General features: G+C 39.0%; 1 protein-coding gene across 1 annotated transcript in view; it reads right to left on the reverse strand.

The window, feature by feature from the left end:
- Positions 1 to 23956, reverse strand: part of RGS20 (regulator of G protein signaling 20) — a 147088-nt gene that overhangs the window by 89757 nt on the left and 33375 nt on the right. Inside the window, exon 2 of the mRNA XM_044658016.1 lies at positions 7483 to 7839. Coding sequence (XP_044513951.1) covers positions 7483 to 7839 — 357 coding nt within the window. The remainder of the gene's footprint in view (positions 1 to 7482; positions 7840 to 23956) is intronic.

Genomic DNA, 23956 nt, shown 5'->3' on the forward strand with positions numbered 1-23956 from the left:
GAGGTCTTTTATATTGATTAAGTGTTTTCTTTCTATGATTGTCTCAATCAGGGAGTAAACTGTGAGTTTGAAGAACTATATAGTTTCCCAAGTGAAAGATGAGACTTACTGGAGAAAGAGCTTGTGTGTGTGTGTGTGTGTGTGTGTGTGTGTCTGTGTCTGTGTCTGTGTCTGTGTGTCTGTGTGTCTGTGTGTCTGTGTGTGTCTGTGTCCATGTCTCTATGTAGGTATCCACTAAAACTTGGTTATTTTTAGAAAAAAACATGAAAATGTCCACTGTTTAATTTAATATGTAATCATTTTCTAAAAAGAACTGATTCAAATTTATAATACTAAGAGCTATTCTGCAACAGATAAATTGTCAAAGAATATGAACAGGCAGTTTTCAAAGGAAGAAATCCAAGCTATTAACCACATGAAAAATGTTCTCAATCACTAATAATTAGAGAAATGTAAATAAAGTACCTCAGTTCCATCAGAATGGCAAAGATGACAAAGGAAGAAAATGACAAATGTTGGAAGGACTTCGGGAAAACAGGCACACTAGTGCACTATTTGGTGGAGCTGTGAACTGATGTAACCATTCTGGAAAGTAATTTGGAACCTTGCCCCCAAAAGCTACTAAATTATGCAAACCCTTTAGCCCAGCTCTAGATTTCCAGTCTCACATCTCCAACTACTTATTAGGCATTTTGTACTGTATATCCTTTAGATATCTTAAACTCATCATGTCCAAAATGGAATTAATCATCTTCCCCACCCCACTCCCAACTTCCCCCCTTCCTAACTTCCCTTCTTCTATTGAAGATACCACAATTTTCCAGTCAGCAGGCTCACAGCCTACATACCATCCTCAATTCCTCATTCTCAGTCCTCTCCCCATATCCAATCTGTTGTCAAGGTCTGTCATTCATCTCTTTGAAATAGTTTTCATCTATATGTCCATTAGTCCCCTTTGATTAGGAGGAGCACCACTTTTTTGCAGATCCTCATCATTTCATACCGAGCTATTATAATAGCCATCCTCCAGTCTCTTCTCCTTTCAATTCACCCTCTACTCAGCTGTCAAATTGATCTTCCTAAAACACATGTTTGACTCTTATTACACTCAACTCCACTCATCTCTCATTCAGTAAATCCCAAGGCTTCCTATTGCCTTCAGGATCAAATACAAAATCCTCTATCAAAGCCCTTCATTATCTGGCTTCTTCCTCCCTTTCCATTCTTCATGTACCTTACACCCCATGTAGTCTGCAATGCAATAACACTGGGCTTCTTCATTGTTCCTCAAACATAACATTCTATCTCCCAGCTCCAAGAATTTTCTCCAGTTTTCTCTAGTGTTTGGAGTTTTCTTGCTCCTCATCTTCTCCTTTTATATTCCCTTCAAACTTCAGCTAAAGTACCACTTTCTGCAAGAAGCCTTTTACTGTCTTTCTTAATAGTAGTGCCTTTTCTCTGAGACTATCTCAAATTTATCCTGTATATATATTTTATATAGTTGTTTGTGTGCAGTCTTCCCCCTTATTATAAGCTTCTTGAGAGGTTTTCCTCTCAGAATCACCATAACATAACACAGTGCCTGGTAAATAATAACAGATGCCAATAAATTTACTAGTTGACTCTCTATACCACTAATAAGGCCATGTCTCAAAAAAGGGGGAAAGGGCCTTTATGTAACAATATATTTATAACAGCTCTTTTTGTAGTAGCTACAAACTGGAAATGAAGGGATACACTCTTATTGGGAAATAGCTAAACAAATTATGGTTATAAATATAAAAAACTGAGGAATAGACAATTTCAGAGGAAACTGGGAAGACCACTATGAATTAAAGCAGAGTGAAGTGTGCAGAATTAGAATAATTTTTATACATTAACAACAAAATTATAGAGAAAAACAGTTTTGAAAGGCTTTAGAACTCTAACCAATATAATGATAAACCATGAGTCCAGAGAAATGAAGATGAAAAATGGTGCCAACCTCCTGCCAGAGAGGTAAGAGACTTTAAATGAAGACTTAGAAATACATTTTTGGACATGGAATTTGTCTTCCTGGACTGTTCAATTTACTCTGAGGGTTTTATTTGTCATTTAAAAAATTGTTCAATGAGGTGGTAGGAAGGAGACATAAATGTACAAATAAATCTTTTAAAAAGATATGAGCTTAGGGGGCAGCTGGATAGCTCAGTGGATTGAGAATCAGGCCTAGAGACGGGAGGTCCTAGGTTCAAATCTGGCCTCAGACACTTCCCAGCTGTGTGACCCTGGGCAAGTCACTTGACCCCCATTGCCTACCCTTGCCACTCTTCTGCCTTGGAGCCAATAACACAGTATTGACTCCAAGATGGAAGGTAAGGGTTTAAAAAAAAAAGATATGAGCTTCACCTCCATTTAAGTTATTTTTACTTGAATTACAAAATAAGGAGTAAATTAGGAGAAAAAAATATTTAATACTATGTAAAAGTACAATGCCTATAAGCTAAGAAACATTAAAAAAATACATTTCAGGAGTATGTTGACTGTATCTGTCTGCTTCATATACTCCCTCCCTTCCTTCTCTCACTGTAGGCACTGGATAAAGAAGTCTTGGAATTGGGGCTGGAATCAGGAACACCTGGGTTCAGGTTCTGCATACTTTCTGTGACCATTTGAATGCACCTACACTGAGGAAATTGCAGAACTCTTCTTTTTCTATTTCAGAGGAAATTATTTTCATGATATTGGTTTGCTTCAGGAGCATGATTTTAAACCAACTGTGCTAGCCAACAAATTAGCAGAAGTTTAGCAATATAATTAGGATGTGAGCAAAAAATAAAACTTTAATAAAAAAGTATGTCACCACTCATCACTCTGGTACTTTTCAATTGATAGTTACAACCATTAGATATGTCATCATAACCAGCACTGCCAAGTTTTCAAAGGATAGCAGACAATATTGCAGGACTGAAGGTATAATGAGTAAAGTTCTGGTTTTGGAGTAAGGGAGATCTGGGTTTGAATCATGTTTCAGATAATTGATGGTTGTGTATCCTTGGTCAAGTCACTTTACCTCTCTGGGCTTCATCTGTAATGCCAGGATGTTGTTCAGTCCTTTCTGTTACGTAAGATTCTTTGCCACTCTATTTGGAATTTTCTTAGCAAAGATACTGGAATGGTTTGCCATTTCCTTCTCCAACTCTTTTTAAAGATGAGGAAACTGAGGTGAATATGGTTAAGTAACTTGCCCAGGGTCACACAGCTAGTATCTGAGGCCAGTTTTTAACTTGGTCTTTTGGACTCCAAGCCCATGTTGGGGAAGATGTGGCACCTCAGCTCTGGCATGCTGGAGGGGGCTACTCTGCTCTCCCTCTCCACTGAGCCTCAGGGCATTTTATGTATGCCCTGCCCCTCCACTATCTGGGATAATGGGGGGCTCACAAGCATCTTGAAGGTGCAATTTGGGCACAAGATCTCTAAAAGGTTTGCCAATGCTGCTCCAGGCCCATTAGCTCTCCCTTCTGGTTCTAAAATCTATGATCCAATAAAATCTTCAGTCTTTAACTGGAACAGCTAACTGATAACAGCATGGAAATAGAACACAAAGTCCCTTAAAACACTGTTATGAGCCCTGGAAGAAACTCTCTACCTTTGATATTTCAAGTACTAGGGATACCAAAGTAAATGTTTTTTTGTTGTTTTTTTAAGAGCCTCTATAACTGTTAATAGAAATAATTTTTGATCATTGATCAGTGACAGGTGAGAATGAATGTAGATATGAGCTCCCCGAGAAATCCTCATGATGCCCAATAATTGAGGCTGCCTGGAAACAGGCAGGGAAGGCAATTGCAATTAGTAAGTACCACGCAGTGACCTCTGGAGGAGAAGCCGCAGGGAGAATGAGTATTGGACTCTGTCCTTTGCTGAGTAGGGAAGGCAATGAGGAAGGGTTTTCCCATTGACTCTTCCGGAGGGAAAGCTGTTCCTGTAGCAACTTCTCCATCTCTTCCACTCCCATGGCACTACTAGTTGCCTCACATTTAGCTAACTCTCTTGTTCGGAGATCCTTCTCTATAACAACCGTCCCCCGCCACCCCCTCCCATAATCTTCCCTGCTGCAGTCTTTCAGCTAAAGGGTTTACTTTAGAAATCTGCCCGCCCTCTCTCTTTCACCTTTGTCTCTGGTTTCCTTGTGGAGGATTCTTTCCTACTGGACTCGGCCTCTTTAATGAGTAAGTTTCCTTTTTCTTCTGAATTCTAGAAACCCACCCACTGTCAGTCACCCCCTCCTCTCAACCTCAACCCTAGAGCCTGGGGATTGGTAACCTTAGGACTCCCTTGTCGGTTTCACCCACTTCTTGTGGGGGACACTCTGTTTTACCTAGGGGAGATGGAAGCAACAGGCCTCCATCTATCTCTGCCCCTAGCTAATCTTGGAGGTGGGAGCCCTGTTTCCGCATCATTCGTGCTAGTAACCCAAAGACTATTAGCTGCAATCTCTCCGCAGCTTCCTCACTTTACAGTTACAAACTTCCCCCCAGTTGGGCTCAGAGCTCTTGCTCAGCTCTGGGATCTTCCGGCTGAGGGGCGTGGAAGGATAAAAATCCACGCGTTTGTTCAAGGAGGGGTTACCGGAACTCCCCAATCCCACAGGTCTGGGAGGGCTCAGCTTATTAAGTGTTTTAGATTGTCACTCCTTTGAGACCTGAAGCTCCATGAAAATGCAACATCTGAATCCCGCCCTCCTCAGAATACCTGAAATCAGAGGCTTCCAACTAATTTCATCACTTTTCCAACCTGCTTCCTCCTCCTCCCTCTTCCACCTCCCCACTCTAGGGCAGTATTTTCTCCAGAAGACACACAATTTGTTCTTCGGGTTGTTTTTTCGGTCTTCCTTACTAACAGGTGCATCCAGACTCTCTCATCCCTATTTACTGTCCAGTTCAAGAATCGTTTCCTCTCCTTCTGGGCTCCTGGAAAGCCCTTTAGTTTGTTAAAACGCATTTTGCAGTTTAAATGTAAAGCTATTCGGCTTCGCTCACCATCCCACCTCCTTCCTGTCCATCCACTTAGGCTATTCAGTTTAATTCTGCAATCGCCAGTGAGACCCACACAGATAGTCAATCTAATGATCCCCTGCCTCTGGTCCCACAGACACTCAACTCATTAAATAACAAAAAACAAACTCAAATCCGAGGACTTGAAAATGAATGGAGGAAGGTAAAGGGCGCCTTTAATTTTTTAAAATGACCCCCCCCCTAGACTCTGCACGCTTCTTTTAGAGGGAGAAAACGTCTTCACCGTGGAAAAAGAGGATACATCTTACAAAGAAGATTCTCCACTCTTGCCCCCAAAGAAGCCCCCCCCGCTTCCGCCCAGTCTTAGCTCTGGGAACTTCCCCACCCAGGAGGTAGTCTACTTTGTCCCGCAACTTTAGAGAGGGGAGGTGAAGAAAGGTAGGGGGCTCTGCAGTGACGGAGCAAAGGAGCGGGGGCGAGAGGCGATCTGTACTTACAATTTCACCATCAGTACGGGAAGACAGATGGAAATCTTTGCCTGGATCACAACGGTTAGCGCCGGGCTCCTCACCCAGGGACGGCGGCTCGCCAGCCATGCGCATGCGTCCCCCAGCTTTTCTATTATTTTTTTATTATATTGGTGATTGTTATTTTTTACTACAGTGGCTATCCCACTCACTTCATTGCCTCCTCCCGCGCCACCTCCTTACTCCTACTCTCCACTGCCTCCCTTTCCGATAAAATAAATCAAGGTCCTCGCTGCACTTAATCCTACTCCCGGCCAGTTAGTTATCTGGGCTTCCCAGGATCTGTTTCCAGCTGCTGCGGCCGCTGCTGCCGCTGCTGGGATTGCTGCTGCTGGAGTGGGGAGCCGGAGGCAAACACCGAGGCAGCGGCAACCGGCGGCTGCATAAAACAGGGAGGAGTAAATGAGAAGTGAACCGTGAACACCAGGGAGACTGAATAAAAGTATCCCTTCAAAAAGGGTAGCGGGTAACAACAGCTCCCTTCCTCACCCAGTCCCTGGACAGCAGTACCATTTCCCTCGCGGAAGCTGAGCACAGCTGTAATTTGACAAGCCAAAGGAAAAGGAACGGAGGTGCTTAGCGTTGTCTTGTGTTGTTCTTTCTCTCCTCCCCCACTCTTGCTTCACCCAAAGCTCTTTGGAATATGAAATACTGGAAGTGTTTACACGAATGATAGGCGATGTGCAACTGGAGTTTCCAGAGATACATCTGTGAGGGAAGAATGGGATGAATTGGTGGGTCAAAGCAGTTTATTTGTGCGTGTGCATGTTTGTGTATATGCAAGAGTTTGTAGAACAGCGTGCTTATGTATTGTAAATGAGATAAGTGAACTGCTGAGGTGTGGAGAGTGGGTTGGAAGCGAGTCGAGGCTATCTATCTATCTATCTATCCACTTTTAAAATTACCAGGACGTACTTCTGGCTGAAGGACTCCTTTTCAGTTCAGGTACGGGTTGCTGGTCTTGCCATCCCCATTCCTGCCCTTAATCACTACCATCTTTTTTCTCATAGAATCAAGCTGAGCTGGTTCTTCTCCTGAACTCAACCCAAGGTCAGGAAGAAAGGCCAATACTTACCTGCCCTTTGTGTCTCACCCTAGAAACCAAATCCCTGGAAGACCCCATTGAGAAAAGGCTTCTCTCATATCCTGATGAGGCACACATTAGAGAAGAGCCAGAGTGCGGTTTGGGAGAAACCTTTTCCTGATGTTGTAAAGGAAATTCTTTTCCCTATCTGTACATGCAGAAATAGCACTGGTCCTGGAATGGATTGGAAAAAGTAAAGGAACTGGAAAGGAAATTAGGTATCTTCCAAACGACGAAAGTTTACCCTTGAAAATCAGTCGCTGCTTACGATTGGGAGCTTGTTTGGTGCTTAACCTATAAGGGCTAAGTAATATTTCTCCGAAGCTGTAAACCGACCTGATATATGTAACACCACGTCATTTTCTCCTATTTCTCGAGAGTCCTTTGATAGAAAGATAGGTAGGGAAACTAGGAGTAGGGAGAAGAGGGAGAGAGAAGGGAACACAGAAAAGATGAGGAAGTAGTAGGAGGAGGAGGAAGAGGAGGAAAAAGTAGAGTCGAAAGTTTAAAACTATATCATGAGAATAGCAATGGTGACTGGCAGCTTTTGAGTGGAACTAAAGATACGAAATACACCAGGAAAAAATAGCCTCGAATCTGATCCTGGAAGAATAGAGATGTTGGAGATAGTTCTATCTACCAATGACTATTATTAAGGAATGAGTCATGGTTAGTCCCAATTTCCTCAAATGTGCTCACTGAGCCTTCTGTTGATTCCTTCTTCTTAGGGTGGAAGTGGGAGCTACTAAAGTTTTTGGAAAATTGAGGTTGAATTGAACAATTGTAGACTGGAGTCAGTGATTTCTGGGAGTGAGATTAAGCTAAGATCACTTGGAAATATTAAAAGAACGTGGTTGAGGAAAGCAGTACTCACGGGGATAGTTTGCCAAGTAGTCCCATCCTCTTCCCCGAGCCTGGCGTCTTTCCATGTAGGGCTTGGTGGACTCTCCCAAGATTTGCGGATGGGCAGAGCCAGGGCTGCCCAGAGTAAGACTCTAGAACGACCTGGCGTTGTGGCCTCCCCCCGGGGGAGAAGAAGCCCTGCAGAAACTGGGCAGCAGCGAGTGAGGGCAGTAGCTGGCAGAGCAGGAAGCAGAGGGGAAAAGTCAGGAAGATGCCTGGGAGCCTGAAGTGAGGGTTGCTGAAGATGAGAGAAGAACCGAAGGAAGCCAGAGAGCAGGCTAAAGAGGAGTCTGGCAGCTTTTGGGGTAGCAGAAGGGTCTGGAGGCGGCTGTGGGAAGGCGGGGGCAATATGGAGAGGGGTGGGATTGAGGGAAGAAAACAACAAAACAAACACACAATTACTATGGGTTCCAGCCACAGACAAGTCAGCTTTCAGCCAGAGATTTCCTTTCCCTATAGTGCTGTAGTTTTTTCTTCTGAAGGGGAAAAGGTGCAAAGTCAACGCTGCACTTTTTTTTTTAAATACTTTCTATTCTCTCTTAGTCTTCTGGTGTTTCCATAAGCATGTTCACAACTCAGTTCCTGAAGATCAGAGAACATATCGTTTTTTATTCAATCTCTTCCCTAAGTTGAATGTAGGACCTTTTGGGGGTACTTTGGCAATGATCTGTTTGGCTCCATAGGGATAGATATCTAGGAAACACTCCCATAAAAACAGCCTCATTAGAGTTAACAGAGGCTAATCTCAGACTAATCTTGACAACCACAATATTTCCTGGCTCTGTTATTGTGATAGTGTACAGAAAGAAAACTGATCAGGGAGGTCTGAACTCTTCTTACAGCTGGGTCTATCACTAAAACTCCTGCACAAATAAAATAGATCTCCCCTCACCATGGCTTGCCCTGAACATATTTGAATCATTGGCCTTTCTGGTCTGTTTGCTGCTAGCTTAGGGGTTCTAGGGTAGGGCCTTGGTGGGGGTTAATATCTATTTAGAAGACTCCTGAGAAGAAGGCTATATTTCTATAAAAACTAAAAACAACCTGTGCACCTATATAAACAGATCCTCCCCACCCCTGATTCTGTTTTCCTATGGCTAACAAACTGTAGAGGAAATTGTTGGTGAAAATATAGCTAGTAGGCCAAATGATCCAGCTTAGCCTGACTGTCAAGTAAAAGGAAGGTGAAGAGTGAAAGGAGAGCTGAAAAGGGCCACCAAATACATTTAAAAATGAAATGAAGGAACCAGAAATTAAACTAAGGTCATCAGAGTCCAAGGCATTGGTAAACAAACATGAAATAGAGGGATGTGGAGTAGAAAGGAAAGAATGGCTCGTGGGCTGCATGGCTAACCCTTTGACTGTAAGATATGGAGGTGTGCTCAGCGCCCTGGAACTCTCGGGTCAAACATTAAGGGGCCATTGACGCTCTCCACGGTCCTGAAACCTTCGACAGTACAAGGGATCTCTCTAGGACTGAGTGTGTATATCCTTGTCTGCAAACCAGGAAAAACTAGAGGTCTTTGGACTACTTCTTTTAGTTTTGGTTTTGATCTTTAGAGGAGCTAAGGAGGAGGAGAAAACTGAGAAGGGAGGAAGGAAACCTAGCAACCACTTCTCATTCATGAGGCCCTTTTCTGGGAACCCGGGGAGCACTTACTGTTTGTGAATTAGTCTGACTTAGTTTGTATGCCGAAGCAGCATTAAGTGACCCACCAGCAGAGGATCAGTTTTAGTAATGAGAAAGTTCACTACTGTTTAACTTCCCTTCGTCACTTTTTCCTTAGAGGAAAGTTGGTATTTTCTAATATTTTCGACTCTTACTTCCGATTCTACCCGCCCCCCCCCCCCCTTCTCTCACCACTTCCCTCCTTCTCATACTCTATTTTGTTTTTCTGTTGGAATTGAAGCGGGTTGTGGGAGGGGAGTTTAATGGTACCAGACTAGCTAGATGCTCATAACCCATTAGAGGAGACCTGAAATTGATAGTATGCTTTTTTCTTTTCTTTTTTTAGGCCATACATGTAGCAGTGGCTCCAAACAGGAAAGCCAAAAACAAAACAACAACAACAACAACAACAAACAAGACCAAAAAGAAACCCCTGCCGTTATTTTGAAGAAGGAGAATTGCGTTTTAGAGACATCAGGTGTTCCTGAAGTGGTTTACAGTAGTGAGTTACTGATACCACTGAGCAGGTGGACTTGGCCCTATCAAGGGCTAATTATAGAGCAGATCTGAATGTTTGAGTGTCAGATCTGTGAGCCACAGGGTAAGCCTCTATTCCTCGAGCTCCCAGGAGTCGTGCGGTTGCTTAGCAGCAAAGCTTTTCCCCTCTCAGTTTGGGTGATGGGAAAGGGCTGAGAAAACTCTAATCAGACCAGAATTGGTGAGCCCAGATTTAGCCTTGATGTGAAGGGCTCTTTTCAAGCTGGGTGTGCGAGGGGTCTGGAGTACTCTTAAGCTAAGGAAGTAGAGAAAAGGACTGGAACATTCCCTGGGCAACCTCAGCAGTCCAGATAAAAGCAGAAGCTTCTTTAACAGCTGGTTTCCTTCTTAATGGGCCTTAACACAAGAACTTTTACACGAGTCTGACTCTCCATAATCGATAAGAGTCAAACAGAAGAAAAAGATTTTTATCGACTTCGGAAAACCTACTACAATACACTTTCCAACACATTAGCAGGTTTGTGAGTGTGAGTGTGAAGAGCTAACCCGCCTCCCGCCACTCCTCCCTGCCCTCACACTTCCATCTCCTTTTTCTCTCCTGCTCTCTCCCCATCCACCTTCACGCCTCATTAGGCCTTTTGCTTCTGTCTCATGCTTCCGGACTCTCTCTTGTTGGTTGGAGAAGTGATAGAAAAAAGTTAGGAGAGAGAGTTTAACTATATTTCCAGGAATTTTTTAAAGTGATAACTGCAACAACAAACCCAAAGGTATTCTGAAAAAGATCTTGCCTTCACCTTCCCTCCCAGATGTCAGTTCTCTGCTGTTCCTATACAAAGAGAACTCCCCTACCCCCACCCCACCCCGACTCCAGGTTAAAATTGTTCTCAGATCAGTCAGTACCTACTTCTGGCTGTGACCTGCTTTGTTCTAGCCTACAGAGTAAAGAGATGCTTGGTTTTGTCTGGGCTTGGCTCCATGCTTTAGTGGTGTGGTAAGTTGGAACTTCTGAAACTAAAGAATTTTCTTCCCTCTTTCTTACAAAGGCAGCTTCACTTAACATCTTCAGTGCCACAATATCTGATCTGAGAAAAGCTATCTGGGTAATGACTTTCAACTGGGTCTGACTGTGACCACTTTAGTGCCTCAGTTTCTTGAATATTGGTTTCGATAAGGGACTTTCAATAACATAAACTACATAGTAGCTACAATAGATTTCTGATGACACTAACCCCTCAAGGGATTAGAAAAATAGTCAATCACTTTACTCTTATCTAAATAGCCATTACCCTAATGAAACACATTGGTTTTTACAATGGCATGCTCCATCCCTTTATGCAAGCTAGGCATTTTTTTTTACATCCCTTATTTATACAAATACTGAAAAGCCAGTAGCTTCAAAATTACCACCTTCTAAAAAACAAATATCAAAATAGATTTAGGACTTGAACATTACCCAGACATAAAGGACTGTAGCAGAATCAAGGTATTGCTTTGCCAAATATTTTGGGGTACTTTTAGAAATGTAATTCATAGCACATGCTTAAAGGTAGAAAGGGATTTAAAATGCATTTTCATTTGAGAAAATAGCCTCTTATTTTCTTGAAAAAACTTAATAAACATTAGGAGACATTTTACTTCTTTACCATTATAGTCATTTCATTCCTCCACCCCATCATTTGTATTTTGAATCATAATTCTGAACTTATTTTCTGAAATAGAGGAATCTAGATAACAATGGCCCCTTTTAAAGCAAATAATTTTTATTCCCCTTGTTTTATTTATTTTTAAGCTTTATTGACACCTTTTGTTTCTTATGTCACTGATATTTTCTAAAATACTTTCCTTTCCCAGAACTTTCCTTGGTAACAAAGAAAAACAGTTGAGCAAAGCCAAACCAATACTAGTGATTGCCTCTTGAAGTCAGATCGGTCTGTAACATTGCACTCATAGATAGTCTCCTCCCATTCCTAGCTGTGTTTGTTCCTCTGGAACAATATTGGTCATTGCTTTTAACTGGAGTCCAGCTGCCTTTTATTGTTTCTACTACACAGGTCTGTAACTAGGGTGGGATGTGGGGACTTTTTGCCAGGTAATTTAAATTTAGAGTGTACAATATAGTCTTTTAGCAGCCAAGAAATAACTGAGCTTAGCACCTAGTTAGCAATTAAAATAGAAAATTACCAGATGGTGGTCTTTTACCTGTTCTCTTTGTCAATGTATATAGATGATTTATACCTCCACTCCACTATGGCCCTGCCCTATTCTCTATTCACTTCTATTAGAGGTAGCTTCCCTTCATTATAGGCTTAAGGTGTCTTGGACTTGATCTTCTCCCTAAGGGATAATTTCCTAGGTTCCCTTTCCACTTTTAATAGAATTTATAGTAAAACATTGAGTCTTGAAAGCCTAGATCATGCTTCTTGCATGAATTCCTGAGTGTTTGGTGAAGTTTGTTCTGGGAACCAGAATTGTTAATTATAGCTCTTCATTTTTATCACTGCAATCACTGTGTGTATTCTCCCATTTCAACTGTTTTCATTCTTTATCCATTCGTACAAATCTTTTCATTTTTCTCTGAATTCCTCATATTCACAATATCTTGTGGTGTAATAAATATTCCACTGAATTAATATATATACATATATATGTAATTTTTTCAGCCACCCACCAATCAATAGACACACATTTTGTTTACAGTTATTTCCTGCTAGAAAAAGTGTAGCTGTGAATATTTCTGTGGGTCTGGGACCATCCTTCCTGTTTATCTCTGACCTATTTCAAGTATATATCCTACATAGAGGCCACTGGGTCAAAGGGTATGGATAATTTAGTCACTTTTCTGGCACAATTCTAATTTACTTTTTTTCCAGAATGGTTGCATCAATTCATTGACCCATTAATATTGCAATAATGTGCCCATTTTCTAATATCCCTCTATTACTTATCATTTCTGTCTTTTATCATTGCTTGTCATTTTGAAGGGAAGCCTCTTAATGTAAATTGTCATACACATTGGTTATAAATTATGTCAGAGACTGAAGAGGCCTGGTTTTAGTGTGGATTCTGCCACCACCTTGCTATCTGATCATGAGCTTCAATTTCCTTATTTGAAAAATAAGAAAGTTATATCAGATGATCCCTGAAGTTCCTTCATCTCTGTCTATGAATTTATAAGGACTAGAAAATATAATAAATAAACTAAACAGAGCACACACCTAATTTCAACTGTAAAATTAGTGACAGGTCAGTGTTACTTTGATGCCAAACAATCAAATGTGTTCATTAAAGTTATTTTATTTTCTCAATCATCTCAGTGAATGTGCAAAATTTTTTTCTTTTTAAAAATCTTACTTTTCTCTATACCCTTTGTTTTATATCACATTAACATAAATACTTTCCCCTTCTCTTAATCAAGGAGTCATCTTATGACAAAGATTTTATAAGCAATGAGGCAGAAAAAAATCAGTTCAGAAAAAACTAACCAACATATCAACTATGTCTGATCCTATAGGTAATATTCAATAGCTTTGGTCTCTTATCTCTTCATTATAGAAAAAGAGGTACATCTTATCTTCTTTCTGAGATTGGTCATATAATTACATATAATTTAGAGGATATTTTTTGTTACTCTATTTTCATTGTTAGATAATCATGTATATTGGTTTCCTGGTTCCCTTTACTTTATTTTGTATCAGTTCATATAAATCTTCCCATGATTCTCTGAATTCTTCCTATTCATTTTTTTCTTACAATGCAATAATATTCTGTTATATTCATGTATCACAATTTGCTTATTCATTCCCAAATTGATGGGCACTTACTTTATTTCCCATTCTTTCCTACCAAAAAAAGTGCTCCGATTTTAGTGCATATGGAAACTTTCTTTGGATCTTTAAAGACCTCTGTGTGGTATATGTCTAGTAGTGGGATCTCTAGGGCGAAAGATATGCACATTTCAATCACTTTTTTGCAAATTGCTTTTCAGAATGTTTGGATCAATTCACTGCTCCACCAACAGTATATTAGTGCCTTTAGACAGTCTATCTATATACTGTGAAAGTGTACAGGTGGTACTTTATAGATTCCTTCACTCAAATATTGTTTATTTATATTCTTAATGTCTAGAGAAGAGACCATAAAAGATTTTATAGAGTTGACAAGTACCATGAATTAAGTAAATAGTTGCTATTATCTTCATAGAGCTTTCAGGAAAAGTGTTCTGATCTTTCACATTGAATTCCCTTGTATCCTTCCCTTCTTTGAGATATTTTAAAAATCATCTCCAGAATCTCTTTAAAATTGTGCCACTATTGGGGAATGGCTTGATTTTTTATACAATTGATTTAGTTCCTTGTATATTTGAGTAATTAGACCTCTGTCGAGAATTTTTTGTTATAGAGACTTTTTCCCAGTTTGTTGTTTCCCCTTTTGATTTTTGTTTGTACAAAATCTTTTTAATGTAATATAATCAAAATTATTTATTTTACATTTTGTAATTTTTTCTAACTTTTGCTTGGTTTTAAAATCTTTCCTTTCCCAGAGATCTGACAAGTATACTGTTGTGTGTTCACTTAATTTACTTACAGTTTCCTTCTTTATATTCAAGTCTTTCACCCATTCTGAATTTATCTTGGTGTAGTGTATGATATATCGATCTAAACATAATCTCTCCCATATTGTTTTCCAATTTTCCTAGCAGTTTTTTGGACACAAATAGGCAATTTTCAGATAAAGAAATCAAAAGTATCAATAAGCACATGAGAAAGTGTTCTAAGTCTCTAATAATTAGAGAAATGCAAATCAAAACAACTCTGAGGTACCACTTCACACCTAGCAGATTGGCTAAAATGATATCAGGGGAGAGTAATGAATGTTGGAGGGGATGTGGCAAAATTGGGACATTAATGCCCTGCTGGTGGAGTTGCGAACTGATCCAACCATTCTGGATGGCAATTTGGAATTATGCCCAAAGAATGATAGAAGAATGCCTGCCCTTTGATCCAGCCATACCATTGCTGGGTTTGTACCCCAAAGAGATCACAGATAAACCAACTTGTACAAAAATATTTCTAACTGTGCTCTTTGTGGTGGCAAAAAACTGGAAAGCGAAGGTTTACCTTTCAATTGGTGAATGGCTGAATGAATTGTGGTATATGCTGGTGATGGAATACTATTGTGCTCAAAGGAATAATAAACTGGAGGAATTCCAGGCGAACTGGAAAGACCTCCAGGAACTGATGCAGAAGTGAAAGGAGCAGACCCAGGAGAACATTATACACAGAGACTGATACACTGTGGTAAAATCGAATGTAATGGACTTCTGTACTAGCAGCAATGCAATGATCCAGGACAAGTCTGAGGGATTTATGGAAAAGAACGCTACCCACATTCAGAGGAAGAACTACAGGAGAGGAAACACAGAAGAAAAACAACTGCTTGAACACTTGGGTTGATGAGGACATGATTGGGGATGTAGACCCGAAAGGACCACACCAATGTAACTATCAATAATATATAAATAAGTCTTGATTGATGACACATGTTAAAACCAGTGGAAATTCGAGTTAGCTATGGGGGGGGAGGAGTTTGAGGGGGTGAAGGGGAAATAAAAACATGAATCGTGTAACCATGGAAGATTTTTCTAAGAATAAAAAAAATTAATAAAAAAATTGTGTCACTACCAGTTTGTATTTCTTTTGTATGTTTTTGGTTAAATGGAACCACTTTCTCCAACTTCTTTTCAGAGTGACTTTGTCATAGTAGCTGCGATCATTTCGTTGTGAACTTTGAGAAAGTGAAAATCATCAACTAAATGTTTCATTTTACTTCAATTTGTTGCCTTTACAGTTTCATGATTTTATCCAAGAATAATCTGACTTACCTGCATTAGGCTAGATTTTCTTAATATACTTCCATCAAAACGATATATTCCAACAAATTGAATGAAGAAAGCAGATATGAAAATCCACCCAGACTTAAAGAGATTTGCAAGAGTATGTAAAACAATGTTATTCTCCTCAATGATTTTTTTCATTTTTGAAAATGTAGTTTTTTTATATGAATGTTATTTATATTAATATGTAATAGATTTATTATCATATTAAATGACTAAATAAATATTTTAAAAAATGCATCAATTTTGTTTTTATATTATTTAATAAGGTAAATATTGGTGGATATAACCAACTTAAAAGTTCTTTGGGATCCTTTTTAAGAGTATAAAGGGGTCCTGAAAATCCAAAGTATGAGAACTGATGGGTTAGTCTATTAGTCCAGCATGCTGAAAACTTCTTAAATCATATCTATCAAACAGCACATGAGCCATCATTCCCAGCTTTATGTCATCTGAAAATTTAATAAGCGTTCTATTTATGACTCAATTCAACTTCTCGTTAGGAATGTTAAACAGAACAAAACTCTATGGTAGTGGTTCCCATTTAGTGGTTCATGAACTTCTTAGAGGTTCATGTTAAAAATTCATCACTGAGGAAGGTGGCCTAGCAGTGCAGATCTCAAACTGTATTATAAAGTAGTGGTCATCAAAACAATTGGTACTGACTAAGAAATAGAGTGGTGCATCAGTGGAATAGATTAGGTACAGATTACCTAGTAATAAATGACCTTAGTAATTTAGTTTTGATAAATTAGAAGATGCAAGTTTTTAGAACAAGAGCATTCTGACAAAAACTGTTGGAAAACTGGAAAATGGTGTGGCAGAAGCTAGAGACAGACCAAAATCTCACTCTATAACATAATCAAGACAAAGTCCATATAGGTATAAGATTTAGACATAAAGGTGTCTAAATATCATACCATATCATACCATAAATGAATTAGGGGAGCATGGAATAGTTTACCTGTCAGATCTACGGATAAGGGAAGAATTTATGCCCCCCAAAGAGCGTGCATTATAGTATATAAAATGTATTATTTTGATTATAAAAGTTTTTGTACAAACCAATCAATGCAACTAAGATTAGAAGTAAAGCAGAAAGGCTGGGGAAAATTTTATAGCAAGTATCTCTGATAAAAGTGTCATTTCTCAAATGTAAATAAGTCATTCTCTAATTGATAGTCAAGGGATAGGAACAAGTCGTTTTCAGGTGAAGAAATAAAAATCATTTATAGTCATGTGAAAACATACTCTAAATTACTCTTGATTAAAGAAATGCACATTAAAATAACTCTGGGATGCCACCTCACACCTCTCAGATTGTCCAATATAACAGAAAGGCAAAATGATAAATGGAGGAGATATGAAAGAAAATTGAGACACCAATGCACTGTTAGTGGAATTGTGATTAGATCCAACTATTCTGGAGAGCAATTTGGAACTATGTCCAAAGAACTTTAAAACCACATACCTTTTGATGGAACAATACCACCACTAGGTTTTAATCCAAAAGAGATAAAAAAGAGAGGAAAAGATATATTTGTACAAAAATATTTATAGCAGCTCTTTTTATGGTGGCAAAGAATTGGAAATTGAGAGATGACATTAATTGGGAAATGGCTGAAAAGACTGAACATTACAATATGATTCGAATGGAATACTATTGTGCTATAAGAAATAATGAATAGGACAAATTTAGAAAAACTTGGAAAGATTTATGTCAACTGGTGAAAGCAAAGTAAGAAGAACCAGAAGAACATTGTACACAGTAACCACAATATATGATTTGATGAACATGTGTGAATGACCTAGCTATTCTCAACAATATAGTAATCTAAGACAATCCCAAAGACTCATGATGAAAAAAGTCATCCTCCTCCAGAAAAAGAACTTATAAGTCTCAATGCAAACCAAAACCTACTCTATTTCACTTTCTTTCTTCTCTTTTTTTTTGTTCAAGATCCCTTCTGCAAAATGACTAATACTGAGAAATATTTTGCATGATTGCACATGTATCCATTTCACATTGCTTACTGTCTTAGAGAGTGGGAAAGAAGATAGGAGAAAATTTGGAACTCGAAAAAATTTTAAAAGAATATTAAAATTATTTTTACATGTAATTGAGGGAAAGAGGAAACATTATTTTTAAAAATTAAAAATCATATCCAGGAGGAAAAAACTCTTTACTGACATACTTAAGCAATATATAATTAAAGGATACCATGAGTTGTATTCTAAATTATCCTGGGGGTTTGTTGTTCAAAAGGGTTCATAAGACAAATAAAGTTGGGAATCACTATTCTATACTGTTCCTTCTACCCCACTAGAGACCTTCCAGCATTTGTTCCATTTGATTGTAAACTCAAGGACAAGAAGTGTTTTTTGCCTTTTTAAAAGTTTTTATTCCTGGTGCTTAATACAATGCCTGACACTCAATGGCCACTTAAATGCTTATTGATTGCTCTTAATGAACATTCTTATGACCTAGTTCCAAATATACTTAATCATATAATAACTCAATCCACATCTCTTTATTTTATCCTCAAGGATATATATAGCAAATGGATATATACTGTAGTGCAAAAGTGCAACAACTCTGCAAAAGGCTAACTACAGAATTTCAGGCAGTTAAGAAGGGTTTAGAACCCTGACTAGAGGCAGTTGGTCCTGGAGGCATTGGTCAGAGCAGAGGGGTCAACTGAGCGTGGTCTTGGGACTGAAACCTAGCCTTGATTTCTTGATTCTTTAATTTTCTCTTGAGATTTTGTAGCTTAACTAATTCCTCTGGATCTCCCTGACCTTCCCTATTCCAATCACCATTTTCCCTTGCTGATTTCCTGTGGGTTTTGGGAGTAGGGTGGATCTGGGTGGTAGCAATCAAACTTTGAAGACTTAGTTTTCCCCATCATCAAGTAGGGCTTACCCTTGATACAAATTATCTCCTGATTCATTGTGTGTAACTTCCCTAAACTTAAAGGCAACAAAACCTCCCAGGACTGAGAAAGAGGAAAAACTAAGTCTTCAAAGTTTGATTGCTACTACCCAGATCCACCCTACTCCCAAAACCCACAGGAAATCAGCAAGGGAAAATGGTGATTGGAATAGGGAAGGTCAGGGAGATCCAGAGGAATTAGTTAAGCTACAAAATCTCAAGAGAAAAGCACAGAATCAAGGAATCAAGGCCAGGTTTCAGCCACAAGACCACGCTCAGTTGACCCCTCTGCTCTGACCAATGCCTCCAGGACCAACTGCCTCTAGTCAGGGTTCTAAACCCTTCTTAACTGCCTGAAATTCTGCAGTTAGCCTTTTGCAGAGTTGTTGCACTTTTGCACTACAATACTTTGTTGAAATCCAGAGATTCTATTCTTGGGCATTTTCCCTTAGGCATCTAGGTGATACAGAAGACAGTACCTGACTTGGTGTCAGACCCGAGTTCAAATTTGACTTCATACACTTACTAGTTATATAACCCTAAACAAGTCTCAACCCTTCTTGCCATGGTTTCCTCATCTATAAAATGAGCTGACAAAGTAAATGGCAAGCCATTCCAGTGTTTGCCAAAAAAACCAAATAGGGTCACAAATACTTGGATGTGTCTGAAATGGATGTACAACAACATAAGTTTAATAGCCCTATCAAAAAAGAAAATGAGGTTAGTTATTGTGATATGACTGTAGTGATTACTCCTCTTTTTACGTATTGTAATATACAAAAATGGCTGACCATTTCCTATATGTTACATTACTCATGAGGTATGTATTTAATAATCTATTCTGCAGTATTTCTGGGGATCTATTTCAAGCTCCTAGGTTTATTGAAACTTTGTATTTTCCCCCTATTTTTGAAATTTAAATTAGCATTGATTTATCTCCAATCTTGTACTACCCCTCCCATTCTTATCATTCCTTGAAAATCACCGATCACACACATACAAGGAATCAAGCTTTTTTCAATTATAAAGATAAGTAGGAAGTAAAAAGAACAAAAAAGGGATAAGGATGGTGCTAAAAGTGGGTGGTAGAATGATTTTAGTGGATAACAGAAAAAAAGTAAAACTATTTAATTTCTATTTTGCTTCTATTTTTTTTTTCTTAGAAGAAGAACTATAGCCAGGAAAAGAGAGAACAGAAATTGTTGAGAGAAGTGGGAGGTCCAAGATAAGTGAGAAAATAGTAAAAGAGCTTCTTCATCCCCAAGTAGATTCAAGTCACACAGCACACATAGATTAAATTCCAGGTTACTAAAAAAATCTGTAGATATTATTGGGGCAAAGCTCCATTTTGTCATCAGTTTATATGTATGTTAGTGAGAGAGAAAGAAAAAGAGAGGGATGAAGGAAGGAAGAGAAAGAAATGAAAAGAAACAAAGAAACAAAGAGAAAGAAAGAGAAAAAGGAAAGGAAGAGAGGAAAGAGGGAAGAAAGGAAAGAAGGAAGAAAGAAGTCAGTTGTTAGGCTTTATCTCTCTTAGTCTAATAGAACATCACCTTTGCATTCTTTTCATCCAAACCACAGCTACGTTAGCAGTAAAGCCTCTCATTTATTCTTATGGGTGACCAAACCTTGATAACTCCTTGCCTATAACATTGGAGATAGACAACCAGTTTGGATGTACTGCTAGAGATTTCACCTCTTCCTCAAAAACACATGGTTCCTATGCCCAAAGGGCGCTAAAAGACTGCCTGCCCTTTGATCCAGCCATACTACTGCTGGATTTATACCCCAAAGAGATAATAGGAAAAATGACTTGTACAAAAATTTTCATAGCTGTGCTCTTTATGGTGGCAAAAAATTGGAAAATGAGGGGATGCCCTTCAATTGGGGAATGGCTGAACAAATTGTGGTATCTGTTGGTGATGGTATACTATTGTGCTCAAAGGAAAAATGAGCTGAAGGAATTTTATTTGAACTGGAATGACCTACAGGAATTGATGCAGAGTGAAAAAAGCAGAACCAGGAGAACATTATACACAGAGATGGATACATTGTGGTACAATAGAATGTAATGGACTTCTGACTTCTGTACTAGCAGCAATGCAATGATCCAGGACGATTCTGAGGGATTTATGAGAAAGAACGCTATCCATGTTCAGAGGAAGAACTGTGGGAGTAGAAACACAGAAGAAAAACAACTACCTGATCATATGGGTTAATGGGAATATGATTGGGGATGTAGACTCTAAACAATCACCCTAGTGCACATATCAATAATATGGGAATAGGTCTTGGTCAATGGCACATGTAAAACCCAGTGGAATTGGCATTGGCTATGGAAGGGGGTGGGATGAGGAGGGAAAGAACATGAATCTTGTAACCGTGTAAAAATATTCTTAATTAATTAATTAATTACAGATTTCCAAATTAAAAAAAAAACACAATACACGGTTCCTACCTGCTTTATTATTGCTCTAGGGCAGGGGTTCTTTTAACCTTTTTTGGGTCATGAATCCCTTTGTCAACCTAGTGAAACCTAAAAACTCCTCAGAACAATGTTTTTAAGTGTATAAAATAAAATATAAAGAATTACAAAGGAAAATAATTATATTGAAATATAGTTATCAAAATATTTGTTAAAGCAATTCATGGACTTAAAATTAAAAATCATTTGTTTAATGCATGGGTTGCCCTGGGCTGACTTAGTGCATAGGTTAGCCTCATATATTCAACTGTTCTGGTTTAGAGGATAGAGTTCAGTGTTATGGAATAAAATGGGAAATATGTGAAAGGCTGCTAATCAATGAGGCTATGTATTGAGGGCACTGGGTTATATTAGCTGGGTCTCCTGGCAAGGAAGGCTATCGCTTAATACAGCGCAACTTAGGTCAGCCAGAAACTGTGAGAAGCCTGGCTGAAGGTTTTATTCAGACCCCTGCTGTTATTCTAAGCTCCCTAGAGGGGAGGAGTGAAGAGCCTCTCCCTTCTGGAGAACAAATCCCAGCGTACAGGAAGAAGAAACTAACCCACTTCTTGCCCAAGATGGATGCCTGGTTTAGACCTCAAGAAATAAAAGAAAGTTATTTCTTTCCCTCTTTAGCCTTTGCCCTAGTAGTTGATACAATGATTCACCAGAAGCTCTTTGTATAAAAGCCAAAGGGGTTTATTAAAGCCAAGGGTAAGCTGAGGGGAAAGGGGTTGAGGTCTGGTAACTGCTGCTAGGGGAGAAGGTGGTGCTGGGGAAGGGTCACAGAAGGGGGCGTCAGACTGAGAGAGGCCCGCACCCTCAGTCAGGGATAATTTCACTGCCCTGAGGTAATAAGGTTTAGCAGATTACTAGATAAGGTGATGGTTTGATTTAGGTTGTTCCTGCCTGCCTACAGAAGCTAATTCCCACGATCTCCACCCACCAAAATACCCTTCTCCCAGAGCCCAGTGGGGAAATCCAGGGAATAGTAGGATGTCAAGGGAGAGGTCAAGGGAAATCAGGCAAAGCCCCGAAAGTCCCAAAGCAAAAGGCCCTTCAGTTGGTACTCCAGGGATATTTATAGAACAGCTCTAACGGTTTTCTCCTCAGACCAGCACCCTGGCTGGGCCAACATTCTATTCCCTCCAACTGCCAGGGGTTGCTATAGTTGGTTTGCAAATGCAAGGGATTTTGCTGCAACCCTGCATTACATCAGACATCCCATTCCAAATTAGGAGTGCTGAAAGCTTGGCATAATCTGTGTGTCAAGTTATGGGGTCAAAGAATCCTAGATATGGAGTTGGAAGGAACCTTAGAGATCAGATAAGATAACCACTTCATTTTTAAAATGAGAAATTCTGAGAGTGGCCTTTTGCTGTCTGTAGCGGCCTTTCTTTTCCTGTAGTCTAATGATTACTGTATTTGAAACTCTGTAGTGCTTCTCTGGTGTCTGAGATCTGGGTGTATTATACATCCCCATTTGGTGACTGAGAGGTAACCAAAGGACTCAGGTGAAGCCACATTCTTTGCCCTTGCTTCCTCATACCCCTGAGTGTCTCAAGTTGGACTCTATGACTTCCTATATGCACATTAAAACATATTAGTAATACATTTCTATTATTTTTAGCACCACTGGCTATTGTCCCTCTTTTGTGAAAGTCTCTTAAGTCCCAAATGTCTACAATGGATAGAGGATACATGTGCCATGTGCAAGGATCTTCCAATTGTAGGAAAAGGCAGGAGGAAATTGTATTACTCTTTTTGGCCACCACAGGAATTTCAGTTTATTAAATGAGATGAAGATTTGGCACCTATCAAATTAATTTGACAGAAATTGATAACCAAATCTGATCATTCAGACCCTTAAGTAGATTTTGGGGCATTCATAGTGGGATGAGGTAATCACCTGACCAGAATTTTCAGAAGAATCAGAAAATAGGATATTGGATTTCTTTGGCACCTGTTGGTTTAAAAGAATTAATAAAGACTTGAAAGGTGCCTCATTTATAAATGGAAAGTAATTTAAGCACTAGAAGAGCCTGACCTGAGGAATGCCATTGTTTTCTCTATCACTACCTCCTCATTTGACTTTTCAGATGGCAATTTTATGGAGGTAGTACAAATATTACCACTTTCATTTTTAGATGAGAAGCATGAATCACAGAGTGGGAAAAGACTTGGTCAGAGACTCATTACTAGCTATTAATGGAGACTGTACTTGAACCCAGGACTTCCTGTGCAATGTGCTTCTATTCTATAGTTGCTTCTTAATACATATAAATGTATAAAATGCAGTGAGAACCATATATGGACACTGTGTATGTTAATCTACATAAAAACATATATTTCACTTTCAGCTATAAATACTGGATAGTGTATATAAAAACTACATTTCATGTTAAGAAATTCTAAACTTTTAAGACAAATATCCTTTTATTAGAATGGTTATCTTACATTTCACTGTAATTTCAAGAGAATGAGTGCATTTTCCTCATTTATACTTTAGATGTTTTTAGAAGATCATAATTGCACTTCTGCTATTTGGAGATTTCATTGTTTATCTTCATTATGATTGTTACCACCATTACCATAACTTTTGTCATCACCATCATTGTCATAATCAATCATTAATGTTGAATTAAAGATGAAAGAAAAGAAAATGGTTTATGCTGGGAATCCTATAACAGGAACAACATTGTTTTCTTAGTCTTTTAGTGGACTCTTAAAAAATTAGGGTAATTAATTTCTCTACAGAAAGCCCAATCACTCCAAAGATTTAAATAGATATGAAGCAGCATGTGGTTGGCCTTTTTGCTGCTCCAAGTACAGATCAATATTTGTGAGACTTGATGGCAGAATCAAATCCTGTGTAAAAGGGAAACTTGTGAGCCTTCCTTCCTTCCTTCCTTCCTTCCTTCCTTCCTTCCTTCCTTCCTTCCTTCCTTCCTTCCTTCCTTCCTTCCTTCCTTCCTTCCTTCCTTCCTTC

The sequence above is a fragment of the Gracilinanus agilis genome, chromosome 1 (genome assembly GCF_016433145.1).
Source record: "Gracilinanus agilis isolate LMUSP501 chromosome 1, AgileGrace, whole genome shotgun sequence".
Taxonomy (NCBI): Eukaryota; Metazoa; Chordata; class Mammalia; order Didelphimorphia; family Didelphidae; genus Gracilinanus; species Gracilinanus agilis.